At 40.4% G+C, this 17,312-nt stretch overlaps 1 protein-coding gene across 1 annotated transcript in view; it reads right to left on the bottom strand.

Moving 5' to 3' along the window:
• Nucleotides 1–827: 827 nt before the first annotated feature.
• AGBL1 (AGBL carboxypeptidase 1) overlaps nucleotides 828–17,312 on the bottom strand; it is an 874,683-nt gene continuing 858,198 nt past the window's right edge. The window contains exon 24 of the mRNA XM_068991508.1: nucleotides 828–1,030. Coding sequence (XP_068847609.1) covers nucleotides 828–1,030 — 203 coding nt within the window. The remainder of the gene's footprint in view (nucleotides 1,031–17,312) is intronic.

Here is a 17,312-nt window from a genome sequence, read left to right as displayed (position 1 = left end):
ATCTATCTGAGTCTGAAATGAATGAAGTGTCCACTGTGCCTTGCTGCCTCCTAGGATAATGGTAAGTGGCCTGAATTTCATAGGATTTTCAAATTTGTAAAGACTTTGGCCGTGTTTTATTCATGTAAAGACTCTGGTCATGTCTTATTCACTATTATGCCCCTTCCAATAGGACAGCTCCTGGCCTTTGCTGGATCTGCGAAATAGATACTATTAAAAGAGACCAAGGACAGCTACTCAGCGGTACAGTCTTCCATGTTCAATCAGCCAGCAAGGGAAGACCCTGCCAGGACCCTCAGTTTCCAGGGGGCTCCTGCTGTGGGTTGAGGAGCTCAGATGCTATAACAGGAAGATAGCAGGAGGCGATAACCCTCATATAGAGGACAATGTGAATGATCACTTAGAATCTGGGCTGATAAGACGTGAAGAAAGTTGAACTCCTACTACTTCTAGCCCATTCTGGTTTTAAGCAGGGATGGAAAAGAGCTCAGAACAGTCTTTAGAGGACCCGTGGAAATCGTGAGAGTCTCCCATTCTAGCAGAATGACAGCGTACATCTAGCCATCTAACTACTGGGTTGGCCAAAACATTTGTTTGGGTTTTTCCATGACATCCGAATGAATGTTTTGACCAACCCGATATGTAAAATGCTGTAATTAAGAAGTAGCCACCCTCAACGAATAGTGAAACTAGAATGAAATTTGGATGTAGGGATGTTGACCACACTCGGGCTTTCTGTGCTGAAGTTGCATGTGTCTGATGGCAAAGCAGCAGCCTGGCAGCTAATCCAGTGGCCAGAGGCACAGAACTTGCAATGAGCCTCAGGGTTAAGGGATGGCTTTTCTTCCCTGCCCTGTCCCCTCCTCTTCTTCCTCTCCCTCATCCTTGTGGAAAGCGCACTCTTGGATCTGCCGGTCCAGCTCTGAGAAGCTCCCTTCCTGGTCCGAGCTGCTGTCGGTACCATACTCAATCTCTTCCAGGCAGGGAGGCTCGTCATCCAGTTCGGAAGCGGTGCTGCTGTTGCTGCTGCCTCTGCCGTGAGTTCCCAGAAAACATGGAGAAGAAAGGAAGGAGAGAAAAGGAGGGAAGGAAAAGGGAGAAAAAAAAAAAAGAGGGGAAGGGGAATAGAAATGGAGGTGGAGAGGAAGGAGGGGAAGACGAAAAGAGAAGTTACCCAAAGAAAAGAACATTTATAATTGGTTGGAAAAGAGAGGGTGGGGATTATCTTCACTGAGTTCTAATCTCAAGAGCCCCCTACTCCTTTCAACCTGTTGCGTATAGCACCCTGTGCTCTCAACCACTACCTTGCAACAGGGGAAGAAAATCTATAAAATCTACGGGCACCCTTCTTCATTAGCCAGCAGAGTCTGCATGTCTAAGTCCAATCAGAAGATTTCCAATCACAAGTTAGGCGTGGTCTCATCTATTTAACATCGTCAGGGTCCTTGAGGCTCAAAGTGAAAAATCAGAGGTGGCTGTCATTGACTTTCTGTGAATGTCATGTCAGTTATGCCCAGGGAAGAGTGGCACTGGAATTCTGATAGGTAGGATGCAAAAATCTTTAGTGTTTCCCACTATAATGAACAGCACTATAAGTCATATTGCACAGCTAGCCCTTCATCATGGTGGATGCCTGATTGAAATAAAAAAAATTAACCCAGGTGGACATTACAGGAGAGAATAAGTGGAGGAATAGCACTCTCTTCCCACTATGTTTGGACTCCCTCATCATCTCCCAGATCTCCCTCCAGTTTATTCACAAGTGGAAGATCACAGATACTGACCAACAGGAGACAGAAGGGAGTGGTAGGAGTGAACAAACCTGGACCGCATATTATGAGCAGGAGAAATTTCCTCCCAAGGAACTGTATTATCTTCCTCATGTGCATGAGGTACCTTCTTTCCTGAAGACTTCTTAATCACTCCCTACTTAGGATTTAACCAATTAGGATTAGCAGCAGGCTGGGTTTCCACTCTGTGATTTACAGAAGGCGAGCTCTTCATAAATCAGGCAGAGATGTTCATCCACCTGCCTCGCCATAAACAATGAAAATGGGGAATCAGCGGCATGGTTACATTTCAGCTTGGGAAATGAATCAGAGGCCAGTTTCTTAATTGTTCACTAACTGTGAGGAGCCACTGCATGCTCTCTAGGTACTCAGTAGCCTAAGCTGAAGGCCTGGGGGTACATTTCATGAATGGAGAGGAAAGAGAAGAAGTCTGAATCTTGATTCCACTGCATCACAGCATTAGTTGTTATCCTGTCTCACAGGCTGAACGGGGGGTGATAAAGCAGTTGGGTCAAGGAAGGTAAGACTCCAGTCGTAACACAAGCTCAAGTTGGCAAGGACACCAAGTGCCTTTGACACACCTGTCACCATGGTCAGTGTTGAGGGGACAAAGCCACAGAAGGTCAAGAACCTGACCAGGGGACCTTGGGAAAAATCCCTTTCACCTCACAGAAGGGCAATAATAATAACTCAAAATTTTTTGTGAATACCAAATAAGAGGACACATGGATGCAATCTAGCAGAGTGCTCTGCAAAATAAAACTGATCAACAAATTGTAACTCCCCTCTACTGTGGATACTGAAAAAGATGGTGAAACAGGGTGGGGAAGATGAGCAGGAACTGAGCTGTGCTGCTTCATTCCTTCATTGCTGCAATTACTATTACAAAACCTTCCCAGTCGGCAACACCAATAGTTTCTCTAAAACATAACTTTTATGATGCCATTTCAAATTAGCACTATTTATAACAACTTGCAAGAACTCAGCCTTGCTTACTAACGCAATATGAGTATCAGTGGATGGGATGTTCTTAAAGGGTCCAGTTGGCAGGTGTCCATGAGTTAACAGCAGAGTCATTCATCCCCTCATAAAGCCCTGCCTTCCCTCCACTGTGGAGTCTGCTCCAGTCTCCCATAGACTTTCCTGCGACAGCCAAGTTAGCAGACCGTTCCTATTGTGATCATTCAAACATATCAGGCTGAATGTGTTTTCAAGTCTTGATTATTCACACAGACAATTTCCTATATCAAAAGTAATCTTCCAGCTCCTCAACATCCAGCCAAATATGACAGATCAACTGTAAAAGCTCACCTTAATTTCCATTGAATGATTGTTTCGATGACTCTCTTATTGAAATGTCTCCCTCTAAATATAAATTTCCATATATTCACTTAATTTGTTTTGATATTTAATAGTGTTTATATAGTCTTATATTGTGAATAAAGCCCCTGGTTCTGATTCATGTTTATATTATTCTATAGAACACCTAGACTGTGCTGAAAATATAGTAGAAACTCTTTGCGCCTCCATCGACTATAGCCCACGTGGGTCCTCTGTCCATGGGATTTCCCAGGCAAACATACTGGGGTGGGTTGCCATACCCTCCGCCAGGGATCTTCCCAACCCATGGATTGAACCTGTGTCTCCTACAGCTCCTGCATTGGCAGGGACGTTCTTTACACTAGCATTACCTGGGATGCCCAGATTGGTGATAGATAGACAGATATCTGAAATAGATAGTAGATATATGAGATAGATAGATAACTAGTTCCCTGTGTATATTACACACACCTACTGCCATTAGCAAGGCAACTGGAGAGGGTGGGAAGCAGGGCTCCTTCACTGGCTTCAGAAAGGTGGCAGAAAAATGCCTTGACCGTGCACATCCATGAGTTTCAGCAATGCAGCGGGAAAGTGTGTTGCCTGCGTGCACGTGCTGAAGTTAGGCTGGGAGTGGACGAGTGCCACGACCACTCTCTCATGCCAGCCCCAGCCAGGGAGGAGGCGGGCACTGCAGCCACCTGGGCTCTCTGGCTTCAGCAGGGCAGCGGTATAGTACCATGACCACGGGCCCCTGTCCATCTTAGCAAGGCAGCAGGAGGGTGCTCTCTCCAGCTTACGTGCCTATGCCAGCAGAGTGTGTGGAGAGGGCACCTGTCAATACCTCCATCTCTGGGGAAAATTTTCACAGATCCCTGCCCCTCCAGCACATGTGTTTTAGATTAGCAAATGAGTCTCTCTCACATACACTCCAGGCACTTTTCAAGCTGCTATTTTTCTTTTTTTTTCCCTCTCTGTGTCTCAGGGTGGGTAAGACAACAGGTGAGTCATTTAGAAGGGAAGTCTCAGATTCTAACAGCACTTTGGACACCAGCCTGGTTGGATCCCTTAGCCAGACATTTTAGCGGTTCATCCCTCTGGTGCAGACCCCAGGCGTTGAGTAGGACACCAGCCCCTCGCTCCTTTGATAGATGTACTAGCTTGACGAGATCTCTCCATGTCTTCTGTTCCATGCTGGTTTTCAGGCACAGTTCTTGCCAGGGCTCTGTCTCAAACTTTCCTGCCGTCAGTGCGGTCCTTTAATTCTTTGTAGTAGAAAAGCAGGTCATTCAATTTTCAGATCTTTTTCAGAGGGAAACAATTTGTATGTAGCTGTAGAGGTGTGGCCATGAACAGAGGTAGGGTCAGAATCATTCTGTCCTGTCATCTTGGTCCCACATTCATGAGTTTTATGTATGAATTAAACCATTAATTAATGAGCCATTAATTAATTGTCAGTACATTTTAGTAATTTTAAATAAATATAGTTTCCTTTGTCATTCATATTTATAAATAAGTATAATCAGTTCAGTTCAGTTCAGTTCAGTCGCTCAGTCGTGTCTGACTCTTTGTGACCCCATGACTGCAGCACACCAGGCCTCCCTGTCCATCACCAACTCCTGGACTTTAGTCAGACCCATGTCCATTGAGTTGGTGATGCCATCCGACCATCTCATCCTCTGTCGTCCCCTTCTCCTCCCACCTTCAATCTTTCCCAGCATCAGGGTCTTTTCAAATGAGAAAGCTCTTTGCATCAGGTGGCCAAAGTATTGGCATAATATATAGCTTAAATATATAAAATATTGTGTAATACATAGCTTAAATATATATTGAGGTGTCAAAAAGATCCTTCATGTTTTTCTGCATGATGCTACTGAAAAAACAGGATAAACTCTCTGGCTCATCCAATAATTAGTATATAATGAACAATGTATAATATATTATAAAATTATATATCATTAATATATTTATATATTATATATCATGCATATTAATACTTATATATTTATATGTTAAATACATTTATATATGTATATAGTTTATATATTTATAAATTAAGAAGGCTGTGCTTATGTATGTGCTCAGTCATGTCTAACTCTTTGTGACTCCATGGACTGTAGCCCACCAGGCTCCTCTGTCTTTGGGATTTCCAGGCAAGAATACTGGAACAGGTTGCCATTTCCTCCTCCAAGGGATCTTCCTGACCCAGGGCTCAAATCTGCATCTCCTGTGTCTCCTGCATTGGCAGGGAGGCATTTTATCACTAGTGCACCTGGGGATCCTTCAGTAGTTTAATTATATCTCTCACTTATTTGCCAAAATGTGCAAATATCCTGATGAGTTAGGGAACCACAATGCATATGCAGGGACTCCCACTTCTGGATAAACAGAAGGTTCTCCCTTCTCCTCTTCATAGCCCTCTCTGGATATTATATATTAAAGGAACTGAAACGTGGATGAAATGTGGAGAGAAGAAACCAGACTAGATGGTGGCCTACTGGTCAAAGTGGTGGTATGTTCCCTGGATTTTCTTTTGGCCTCACATACTCTAGTCTTGGAGCTAGAGAAGCTGACAGCCTGGCAATGCTCACAGGACAAAAAAATCCCTGACAAGAACTTGCTCTCTTTATCCAAATGATTAAAAAATGGAGTGACCTCACAAAAAAAAAAAAAAAAAAGTTTTACATTATAAAAGCTCTATTCCAATCAGACACCACAGAGAAAAAAAAAAAACAGCAGTCTTGTCCTTATTCTGCCAATAGAGGTGTGGTGAGCCTAGATTTCTGCTCTCATCAGACTGCATTGTAATGTCCAAAATTACCAGGAAGTTAAGGAAGCATCAGAGAAGGTAGAAAAGAGCCAAAACTTTCATCTCCAATGGGCACTAACATGGTTTCTTACCCGTTGATACCAGTGGGGGCCCTGTAGGGGAGCATGAACTTCCAAACACAACTATTGACAACCAGACCATTCACTACCATTTTAAGGCAGACCAATAGCACAAGGTACTCACACTGCTTCCACCCAGAACAATACTAGTGAAGGCCTGGTTGAAGCAAAAGCATTTATTAGTGCCCAGTAGTAGCAAGGAGTTCTCAGCACCATGGGTGTCCATGGAGCCTAAGGGAAAACTAGAGTTTCACCTTCATGTGGTAATAACAAGATTCCTTCCTTTCCTGTCTGAGTGGTGTTGTAGGAGCCCAGTCCAAGCAGGAGAGTTTAATAAGACCTATATTCTCATAGGTCTTATTCTCATATACAAAAAAGATCTTCATGACCCAGAAAACCACAATGGTGTGATCATTCACCTAGAGCCAGACATCCTGGAATGCAGAGTATGGGGAGGGAGGTGGGAGGGGGGTTCATGTTTGGGAACACATGTAAGAATTAAAGATTTTAAAATTAAATAAAAAAAAAATAGAAAGCATCACCATGAACAAAGCCAGTAGATGTAATGGAATACCAGTTGAGCTATTTCAAATCCTAAAAGATGATGTTGTGAAAGTGCTGCACTCAATATGCCAGCAAATGTGGAAAACTCAGCAGTGGCCACAGGACTGGAAAAGGTCAGTTTTCATTACAATCCCAAAGAAGGGCAATGCCAAAGAATGCTCAGACTATCGCACAATAGCACTCAAATCACATGCTAGCAAAGTAATGCTCAAAAATTTACAAGCCAGACTTCAACAGCATGTGAACCATGAACTTCAGATGTTTAAGCTAGATTTAACAAAGCCAGAAAAAACAGATATTAAATTGCCAACATCTGTTGGATCATAGAAAAAGCAAGAGAGTTCCACAAAAAAAAATCTACTTCTGCTTTATTGATTATGCCAAAGCCTTTGACTATGTAGATCACAACAAACTGAGCAAAATTATTCAAAGGATGGGAATACCAGACCATCTTACTCGACTCCTGAAAAATCTGTATGCAGGTCAAGAAGCAACAGTTAGAATGGACATGGAACAACACACTGGTTCCAAATAGGAAAAGGAGTACATCAAGGCTGTATATTGTCACCCTGTTTATTTAACTTACACGCAGAGTTCGGTTCAGTTCAGTCCCTTAGTTGTGTCCGACTCTTTGCAACCCCATGGACTGCAGCATGCCAGGCCTCCCTGTCTATCACCAACCCCCCGGAGTTTACTCAAACTCATGTCCATTGAGTTGGTGATGCCATCCAACCATCTCATCCTCTGTCGTCCCCTTCTCCTCCTGCCTTCAATCTTTCCAAGCATCAGGGTCTTTTCAAATGAGTCAGCTCTTCACAGAGTACATCATGTGAAATGCTGGGCTGGATGAAGCACAAGCTGGAATCAAGATTGCCAGGAGAAATATCAATAACTTCAGATATGCAGATGACACCACCCTTATGGCAGAAAGTGAAGAGGAACTAAAGAGCATCTTGATGAAGGTGAAAGAGGAGAGTGAAAAGTTGGCTTAAAACTCAACATTCGAAAAGCTAAGATCATGGCATCCAATAACTTCATGGCAAATAGATGGGGAAACAATGGAAACCGTGACAGACTTTATTTTGGGGGGCTCCAAAATCACTGCAGATGGTGATTACAGCCATGAAATTAAAGACACTTGCCCCTTGGAAGAAGAGCTATGACCAACTTAGACAGCATATTAAAAATCAGAGACATTACTTAATCAACAAAGTCCATCTAATCAAAGCTATGGTTTTTCCAGTAACCAAAGCTATGGTTTTTCCAGTAGTCATGTATGGATGTGATAGTTGGACTGTAAAGAAAGCTGAGCATGGAAGAATTGTCACTTTTGAACTGTGGTGTTGGAGAAGACTCTTGAGAGTCTCTTGGACTGCAAGATCAAACCAGTCAATCCTATAGAAAATCAGTCCTGAATATTCATTGGAAGGACTGATGCTGAATCTGAAGCCCCAATACTTTGGCCACCTGATTCAAAGAGCTGACTCATTGGAAAAGACCCTGATGCTGGGAAAGACTGAAGGCAGGAGGAGAAGGGGACAGCAGAGGATGAGATGGTTGGATGGTATCACCAACTCGATGGGCAAGAGTTTGAGCAAGCTCCAGGAGTTGGTGATGGACAGGGAAGCCTGGTGTTCCACAGTCCATGGGGTTTCAAAGAGTCAGACACTACTGAGTGACTGAACTGAACTGATATTCTCGTAAAGTAATACCCAAATTGTTCAGATTTCACTCATTACATCAACCAAGACAACCAATAGATGCCAACCGCAATATGACACAGATGTCAGAATTATCTGACAAGGATTTGAAAGCGGACCTCATATAAATAGTCCACTGAGTCACTGTGACAGACAGGGAAAAATAACTGAATGTCTTAATTAAGAAATAGAAAATATCATCGAAAAATAAGGAGCATAAAGAAGAATCGAAGGAAATTGTAGAAGTGAGAAATACAATAACAGAAATGTAAAACTTGACAAAGAAACAGAAAGTTCCAATAAAGAAACAGAACATATAAAGAAGAACCAAATGGAAATTTTAAAACTAATAAATATAGATATTTTAAGAATACATTAAAAAATTCAATGGTTAGGCTCAACAGCAGAATGGAAGGAACAGAGGAAAGAACCAGTGAACTTGAAAACAGAACAATAGAAATTATTCACTGTGAATAACAGAGTGAAAATAGATTAAAACAATGAAGAGAATATCAAGACAAGGTCTATAATATTCATTTCAGCAGTCCCAAAAGAAGAGAGCTAAAAAAAAAATTCAAAACAGTAATGGCTGAAAACTTTTAAACTTTGCAAAAGACATTAACCTATAAATACAATACTGAGCAAATAGATAACCCAAGGAGACCTGATAAGACAGGTAACAAGTTTTCTGAAAATTAAAGGCAAACTAAAATTCTTGAAACTAAAAAAAAAAAAAAAAAAAGAAGAAGAAAGAAAATCTTGAAACCAGTATGAGAGAAAGTGTAGGGTCACAGTGCTATAGTGGAAAAATAATTTGAATGGCAGCAGAGATCTCATCAGAAACCATAGGGGGAATGATAAAACACAACACCATTTTTCAAATTTGAAAAAAAAAAAAATCTACCAACCTAGTACTATTAAATACTATATATATATACATGGCCTTCAAGAAATGAACAGAAAATAAAGACATCTTCATACAAAGTAATATTTTGAGGATTTGTTGCCACCCTACCTTAAAAGGATGGCTAAAGGAAACCCTCTAAACAGAAATGAATGAATAAGAGTATAATGTTGGAATATGAGAAAGGGAGAAAGAACAACTAAAGAGTAAAAATATAAATACAGCCAATAGATTTTTTTCCCTCTTGAACTATTAAAATAATGTTTGACCATTGGATCTAAAATTATATAGTTTGTTATACAAAATTATACAGTGTGTTACAGTTCATATAAATATTTAAGGTAATTATATAATAAATCAGAAGGTAAAAGGATGTACAAGGAGGGAAGTTTTCTATACTTAAACTGGCAAAAATGTGACACCACTAGGTTTTAAGTTACAAAATGTAATAGCTACAACACAAAAATATGTATGTGGAGATAACACTCAAGATCTTATAAGGAAATAAAAACAAAATTGTTTAAAAAACCCACTAACAAGGAACCAGGAAAACACAAAACTAGAGACTAAAAGGGAGAGAGAACAGAGAATAAAATGGAAGAATTAGCTACAACTTATCAATAACATTAAATGCTATATAATTGTTTATATTACTAATTAAAAGAAAGACTGGCACAGTAGATTTTTAAAATGTGACCCAACTGTATGCTGTTCATAATAATTCACTTAAAGTATCATGAAATAGATAGATACAAACCCAAAGGATGGAAAAGATACACCATGCAAACATTAATCAAAAGAAACCAGGAATGTCTATATCAACAGCATCAAATAAAATAGTCATCGGAGCAAAGAAAATAACAAGGGAGGTAAAGGGATATGATAATAAAAATGTCAATACATCAAAAAGTCAAGAGTATTTTTCTATGCGTATGTACCAAACAATAGAAGTGAAAATTATATGAAGCAAAACCTAATAGATTTGAAAGGAGAATTAGACAAAACTATCATTATCATTCAAGACTTCACTCCTTTCTCAACAAGCGATTAAACAACTAGAGAGGAAATCAGTCAAGGCATAGAAGAGTTCAACAACACCATTAACCAACAACATAGAACTGACATTTATAGCATACTTTCCACCAAATAACAGCAGAATACCTATTATCTTCCAATGCCGATAAAATATGTATCAAGACAGACCACATCTTGAGCCATAAACACATTTGAGCAAATTTAAAAGATCTGAAATAGTGTAGTCTGGGTTCTCTGACCAAAGGAATCAAGCTGGAAATAAAAAACAAAAAGATGAAAAGAACATTTCCAAACATTTGGAAAATAGATAAGAAAATTCAGGAGGTCAAAGCATCTGCATATATATTCATATATATGAATTAATATATCAATATATCAAATTTTGTGGCACACAGAGAGCCGTGGTGAGAGGAAAAGTTATAGGAATAAATGCGTACCTTAGAAAAGTCTAAATCGTAAATCTAAGCTACACCTCAAGAAAGTGGGAAAATAAGAGCAAAATAATCGTTTCATGACAAATATATGAGGAAACAATGAAAACTATGACAGATTTTATTTTCTTGGGCTCCAAGATCACTGCAGATGGTGACTGCAGCCATGAAATTAAAAGACATTTGCTCCTTGGAAGAAAAGCTATGACAGACCCAGACAGCATATTAAAAAGTGGAGACATTACTTTGCCAACAAGATCTGTCTAGTCAAAACTATGGTTTTTCCAGTACTCATGTATGCATGTGAGAGCTGGACTATAAAGAAGACTGAGCACCAAAGAATTAACGTTTTTGAACTGTGGTGCTGGAGAAAACTTTTGAGAGTCCCTTGGACAGCAAGAAGATCAAACCAGTCAATCCTAAAGGAACTCAACCCTGAATATTCATTGAAGTACTGATGCTGAACCTGAAGCTCCAATACTCTGGCCACCTGATGCAAAGAACTGACTCATTGGAAAAGACCCTGATGCTGGGAAAGACTGAAGGCAGGAGGAGAAGGGGACCACAGAGGATGAGATGGTTGGAAGGCATCACTGACTCAATGGATATGAGTTTGAGAAAGCTCTGGGAGATGGTGAAGGACAGGGAAGCCTGGAGTGCTGCAGTCCATGGAGCTGTGAAGAGTTGGACACGACTGAGTGTCTGAACAACAACAATAAATACTAAGGCAAACATAAGAAGTAAACAATAAAGATAAGGGCAGAAATCAATGTACTTGAAAGAGAAAAACAATAGAGAAAATCAATGAAATGAAGATCTGACTGTTTGAAAAGATGTATACAACTACCAACCTCTAACTATACTGAGAAAGAAGAAAGAAAGAAGCAAAAACTTTATTTTTCTTGAATGAGGGTAAGATAAATATTTTCCCACACATGGGCCATCAAGAAAAGACCACTAAACTATATACTTCAGTAAGGAAAACACTGAATTGATAAAAGTAATAGGCTCACAAGACATGATTCTGCTACAAATACTAAGCATTTGCACAATTTGGAAAATATACTTGTATAGACTGAGAGGAGTCATATATAGGCAACAAGAATAGTGATTTAAACTATTCACTGACCAAAAGAATGTGAGCAGAAGTGATGTCTGTCACTTTCCTCCAGAAGTGCCCTAAGCAATCTTCAATGGGCTCTCTAAAAAACATTTACATACATATCATATACATCATAATATTAATATCACCTGTAATATGTAAATACATGCAAATGCCATAAAATAACTGCTTTAATGGGAAAATAAAACTGAAATGTTTTAAATTTGAAATGGTAAAAGAAAGGCTGGGAGGACAAAAGAAGGAGAAGAGGAAGAGAAAAAAGGAAAACAAAAACAAAAAGAAGAGGGAGGGAGGAAGAAGGGAGAAGAGGGGATGGCCAGAAAAGACACACTGCCTGTTGCAGGTTGCTATGTGTATCTCCTGCGGCCACTTGGTCCATTATCTTATTTCCTTTGAACAAAATTGCTCAAGTCTAAAAGAATGCACTCAGATTGTCCTTGACACTCCTGCCAGTCTACCCCATGTTGAAGGTAAAGCCTGCATCCCACCTCTTCTTCTAAGTCTTCCCCCAAGCTGCCTTCCTTGTCTTTGGTTTTTCTTCTTTTTTAACGTGCCCAAGCACTTAGCTGGACCACCCTCTTTGACGTTTTGCTTATGCTGTTGTCTCATATTACTGTCAGTGTTAATAAGCAGTTCCGTGTGTGCTGACCTTCTGCCAGTTGCGAGACTTCTGGTTGCACTGCCCTTGAGACCAGGGCAATGAGGATACCAGGCTGGCCCCATCTCATTAGCTGTTTGCTCATTCCAGGCAACTCCCCGTCCTCATAAAGACCTCACCCAGCAGATAAGAATAGCACATATATTGCTTGGGACCAGGGAGAGCCTTCTTCTAAGTGCAGCATTCTACATGGCAGAGGGCAGGCTCAAGTGATCAAAGCAAAGCTGCCAATATGATTAAGAGATGCTCTCTCTGCAGCTTACAGATTCAGCTTTCACAGGACCAAGTCCATTTGGTAAGGAAGAGGAATGGTACTGTCAGCAATATTGTGGTGTCCGTGATTCTCCCTTTCACTCTTTCTGTTTCAAAGATGATAAATTCAAGAAGCTATCACATATGCAAATTCAATCAAATATAAATTAAAGGAAATGACATGATACAGAAATCAAACTGTGCCTCCAATAATAAGGTGGTCCTTAATACACAGATGTGGAAAATGTATGGAGAGAATATCTGAAAACTGTTTTCATTTCCTTCCAAATGCTTTGCTATCCTGTGTGTGCATGCATGCTTAGTCGCTCAGCCGTGTCCAACTCTTTGTGACCCCAAGGACTGCAGTTTGCCAGGCTCCTCTGTCCATGGGGTTTCTCCAGGCAAGGATACTGGAATGGGTTGCCACGCCTTCCTCCAGGGGATCTTCCCAACCCAGGGATCAAACCCAGGCCTCCTCTTTGCAGGTGGATTCTTTACCATCTGAGACACCAGAGAAGCCCTTGCTATCCTGTAAAAACACATTAAAAAGTCACCTTGGGTAGTGCTGGAGAATTATATGGTGCAGCAAGAAAAATGTAAAAGAGGAAGAAAACATTATGTCATACAAATGATTGGAGGTAGGAATCCTGGTTTCAAAGACCTAGTGAGAAGCAGGAACTTATCTTCTCTGAGCTTTACTGTCTTCATCTGTAAATTGGGTATCTCATTGGCTTTCTTCTTGAAGCGATATATAAAGAGCAAATTTCATAGCACAACACCTGACACATAGTTACTTAACAGAATCTGTAGCCCCCTCTTCTTCCCACAGTGTTGGGAGATAAGGCATGAAAATATTTTTATTTTGGTGAGTTCATCACCTTCATCTTCAAGTATAAACCCATCAGTGCAGCTTTGAACACACTTTCTGGGCAAAGCCATTAAAAAGATTCCATCCCTTGCAATTCTTCCAAGCCAGCCTGTACAGCAATTTGCAACTTCATGATGTGATAAATAGAATTTCTTTGTTTTGATTTTTCATTTGCATATTTATTGAGATATGACGATCTTAATTAGTTCTGCTTTTTGTGTGTTTGTTTGTTTTCTCGGTTAGGAAAAGACAGCTTTCTGTAGAGCAAAATGATTCTCTATGCTAACAGGGTGAACAAAACTTAGCCTGTGGCGTTCCTTGATGTGAATGCTCCTTAGAACAGAGCTTTGTGGATTCCCTTTTTCCTTGTTTTCTCTTTAAATGCCGAGGTGATGTTCAAGACTTGGGTGAGGGCCAGATCTCAAGAGGCAGCTGTCTACTGAGAACCAGTAGAACACTCTTTAAATTCTAGACACTTAGCTTCATCCAACACTTTCTCCCCAGCCTACAGATCGCCTGTCTGCTTCCTGGAAAAGCTGAGCCCCATCAAATGCCTCTTCCCAATGAAACACAGCCCTGTTGCCTCTTGGCTTCTGTAGAAGAGAAAGAGGAAGTCTGAATCCCCTTGTTAACTGCATCCCAGGGAAGTATTTGGACATGTTGTTCACATCATGCTGTTGCAATCTGACCTTTGGGAGCATAGCTCTGTGAATGCTGTGTCCCATTGAGGAGGTATCAGCAGCCTATTAGACAACTCATAAACATCTAAAGACAAACAAATTATTCCCACTATGCATATCTCACCATCATCACCCAAAACAATTAGCATGGTTCCCTAGTGTTTCCTATTTGCCAAGTTCTTCACATCATCACAAAGTCTGTCATTGATTCAACACTTGTAAGGGGAAGGGCATAATTGATTATTTCACCTTTCTTTCTTTTTTTTTTTTTTTGGTCTTGTTATTGTTAACTTCAGTAATGGAGCATTTCAAGTATATGGAAAGCAGCACTAGGCAGTATTAGTAAAGGAAAAATTAATAAATCAGTAACATTGTTATCACCTACTGTTATTTGCATTTGCTCTCATTTCGTTGAAATTAAAAAAAAAGAAAACAAGCAAAAATATAGGGTGATATTATCATTTCTGTTTCAGTTGGGAAAAGAGAGATGTTGGGTATTTAAATAATTTTCTCAGTATTTTAAATTTATACATGGCATAGAAGATATATAATCAGATAAGATGAAGGGCTTCTGTAATCCAAATGAGCTGAATGTCTTAATTCATTCAACAAATGTTGCTGTATAAAACCTACTTTATCTCAGGAAGAACTGTAATGAAATAGCAATTCAGCCAAAATCAAAGTCATGAACTCTGCATATGGTTTAGAGGTCTAGAAAATGTCATTTTCACTCAAAAAAAAAAAAAAGAAAAGAAATGTCTTCTTTTTAAAATTGATTTATAAATTATCTTTAATTGGAGTATAGTTGCTTTACAATGTTGGGGTAGTTTCTGCTGTGAGCAAAGGGGACCAGCTGTACATGTACACGTGCACTCTTCTAGGTTTCTTTCCCACATAGGCCACTCCAGAGCGCCAACCAGAGTACGCTGCACTATACAGTAAGTTCTTATTAGTTATATTTTATATATATTAACGTGTGTGTTTGTGTGTGTGTGTTCGGTCATGTCCGACTCTTTGCAACCCCATGGACTGCAACCCAGCAGGCTCCTCTGTCCACATGGTTTCCCAGGCAAGAATACTCGGGTCAGTTGCCATTTCCTTCTTCAGGGGATCTTCCTGATCCAGGGATTGAATTCATGTCTCTTGCATCTCCTGCTTTAGCAGGTGGATTCTTTACCACTGTGCCACCTGGGAAGCCCATATATATATTAATAGTAGCATATATATATGTGTGTCAACCTCTCTCTATATATGTGTGTCTATATATATATATATATATATATGTCTAAGTCAACCCTAATCTCCCAAGAACCCCTTTCCTCCTTAGTAACCATAAGTTTGGGGACTTCCCAGGTGGCACTAGTGGTAAAGAATGGGTTTGATCCCTGGGTCAGGAAGATCCCCTGGAGAAGAAAATGGCAACCCACTCCAGTATTCTTGCCTGGTGAATCCCATGGACAGAGGAGCCTGACAGGCTACAGTCCATGGGGTTGCAAAGAGTTGGACATGACTGAAGCAACTTAGCACAGCAACCATAAGTTTGCTTTCTACATCTGTGATTCAATTTCTGTTTTGTAAATAGGTTCATATATAAGCAATATCATATGATATTTGTCTTTATTTGCCTGACTTATTTCATTCAGTATGACAATCTCTAAGTCCATCTATGTTGATGTAAATGACATTATTTCATTCTTTTTATGGCTGAGTAAAATTCCATGGTATGTATATATACATCTTCTTTATCCATTCCTCCTGGACATTTACATTGCTTCCATGTCCTGGATATTATAAGAAGTCCTGCAGTAAACTTTGAGGGTGCATGTATCCTTTTGAATTATGGTTTTCTCTGGATATGTGCCCAGGAGTGGGATTACTGCGTTATATGGCAGCTCTATTTTTAGGTTTTTAAGGAATCTCCATACAGTTCTGCATAGTGGCTGTACCAATTTATATTGCCACCAACAGTGTAAGAAGGTTCCCTTTTCTCCATACCTTCTCTAGCATTGGTTTGCAGGTGTTCTGATGATGGTTATTATGATCAGGGTGAGGTGGTAACTCATTGTAGTTTTGATTTGCACTTTTCTGATAATTAGAGATGCATACCATTTTTCATGTACCTCTTGGCTATTGTCCAACTTCTTATTGGATAAGTTAATCCATGATGGTGTCAGGATGCAGACCAAATTCTTCATAAAATTAGAAATACAGAATAGGAGAGGGTGAGAGTGGGAGAGAAGGCATTAATGTGAATGAAGGACAGCAAAACAGATGGGGAGGGGAGAGAGAGAGAGAAGGAAAGAGGAAGAGGACCGTTCAGTAAGGCTTGTTCAACCAACTTGTCAACAAGAATTTACCCCTAAGTTCTCATCCCTGATATGATAAATGAATTGATGTAAGTGGCTTGAAGGAAAAGGTATGTAAATGTAAGATGCTGGTTCATTGTAGAGGACAGTCAATGACTAAAATGGCAATTATATGAAAGAAGATCTTTGAGTGGCCCACTGATGTTTCAGACATGTACTGTGAATTGTGTATTATTATTTTCTGAGTTCTTCTCTTTGGAAACTCACTGGGTGATTATAGAATTGGAGCTGGGGTACAAGGCTGTCTATGTGTGTGCATGCACTCACTTGCTTCAGTCGTGTCCGACTCTAGGCAACCCCATGGACTGCATGCAGTCTATCAGACTTCTGTGTTCATGGGAATCTCCAGGCAAGAATACTGGAGTGGGCTGCCATGCCCATACTCTGTGGCTCAGGGACCCAGAGAAGCTAACTAATTCATATAGGGTCCAAATAAGGATAGGATGATCTGCTGCTGCTGCTGCTGAAGTCGCTTCAGTCGTGTCTGACTCTGTGCGACCCCATAGACGGCAGCCCACCAGGCTCCCCTGTCCCTGGGATTCTCCAGGCAAGAACACTGGAGTGGGTTTCCATTTCCTTCTGCAATGCATGAAAGTGAAAAGTGAAAGTGAAATTGTTCAGTCGTGTCCGACTCATAGCGACCTCATGGACTGCAGCCTACCAGGCTCCTCCACCCATGAGATTTTCCAGGCAAGAGTACTGGAGTGGGTTGCCATTGCCTTCTGCTGCTGC

Source organism: Capricornis sumatraensis, chromosome 19, assembly GCF_032405125.1.
Source record: "Capricornis sumatraensis isolate serow.1 chromosome 19, serow.2, whole genome shotgun sequence".
In the NCBI taxonomy this organism is placed as follows: domain Eukaryota; kingdom Metazoa; phylum Chordata; class Mammalia; order Artiodactyla; family Bovidae; genus Capricornis; species Capricornis sumatraensis.
The sequence above is the reverse complement of the archived record's forward strand: the minus strand, read 5'-3'. Positions and strand labels throughout refer to the sequence as shown.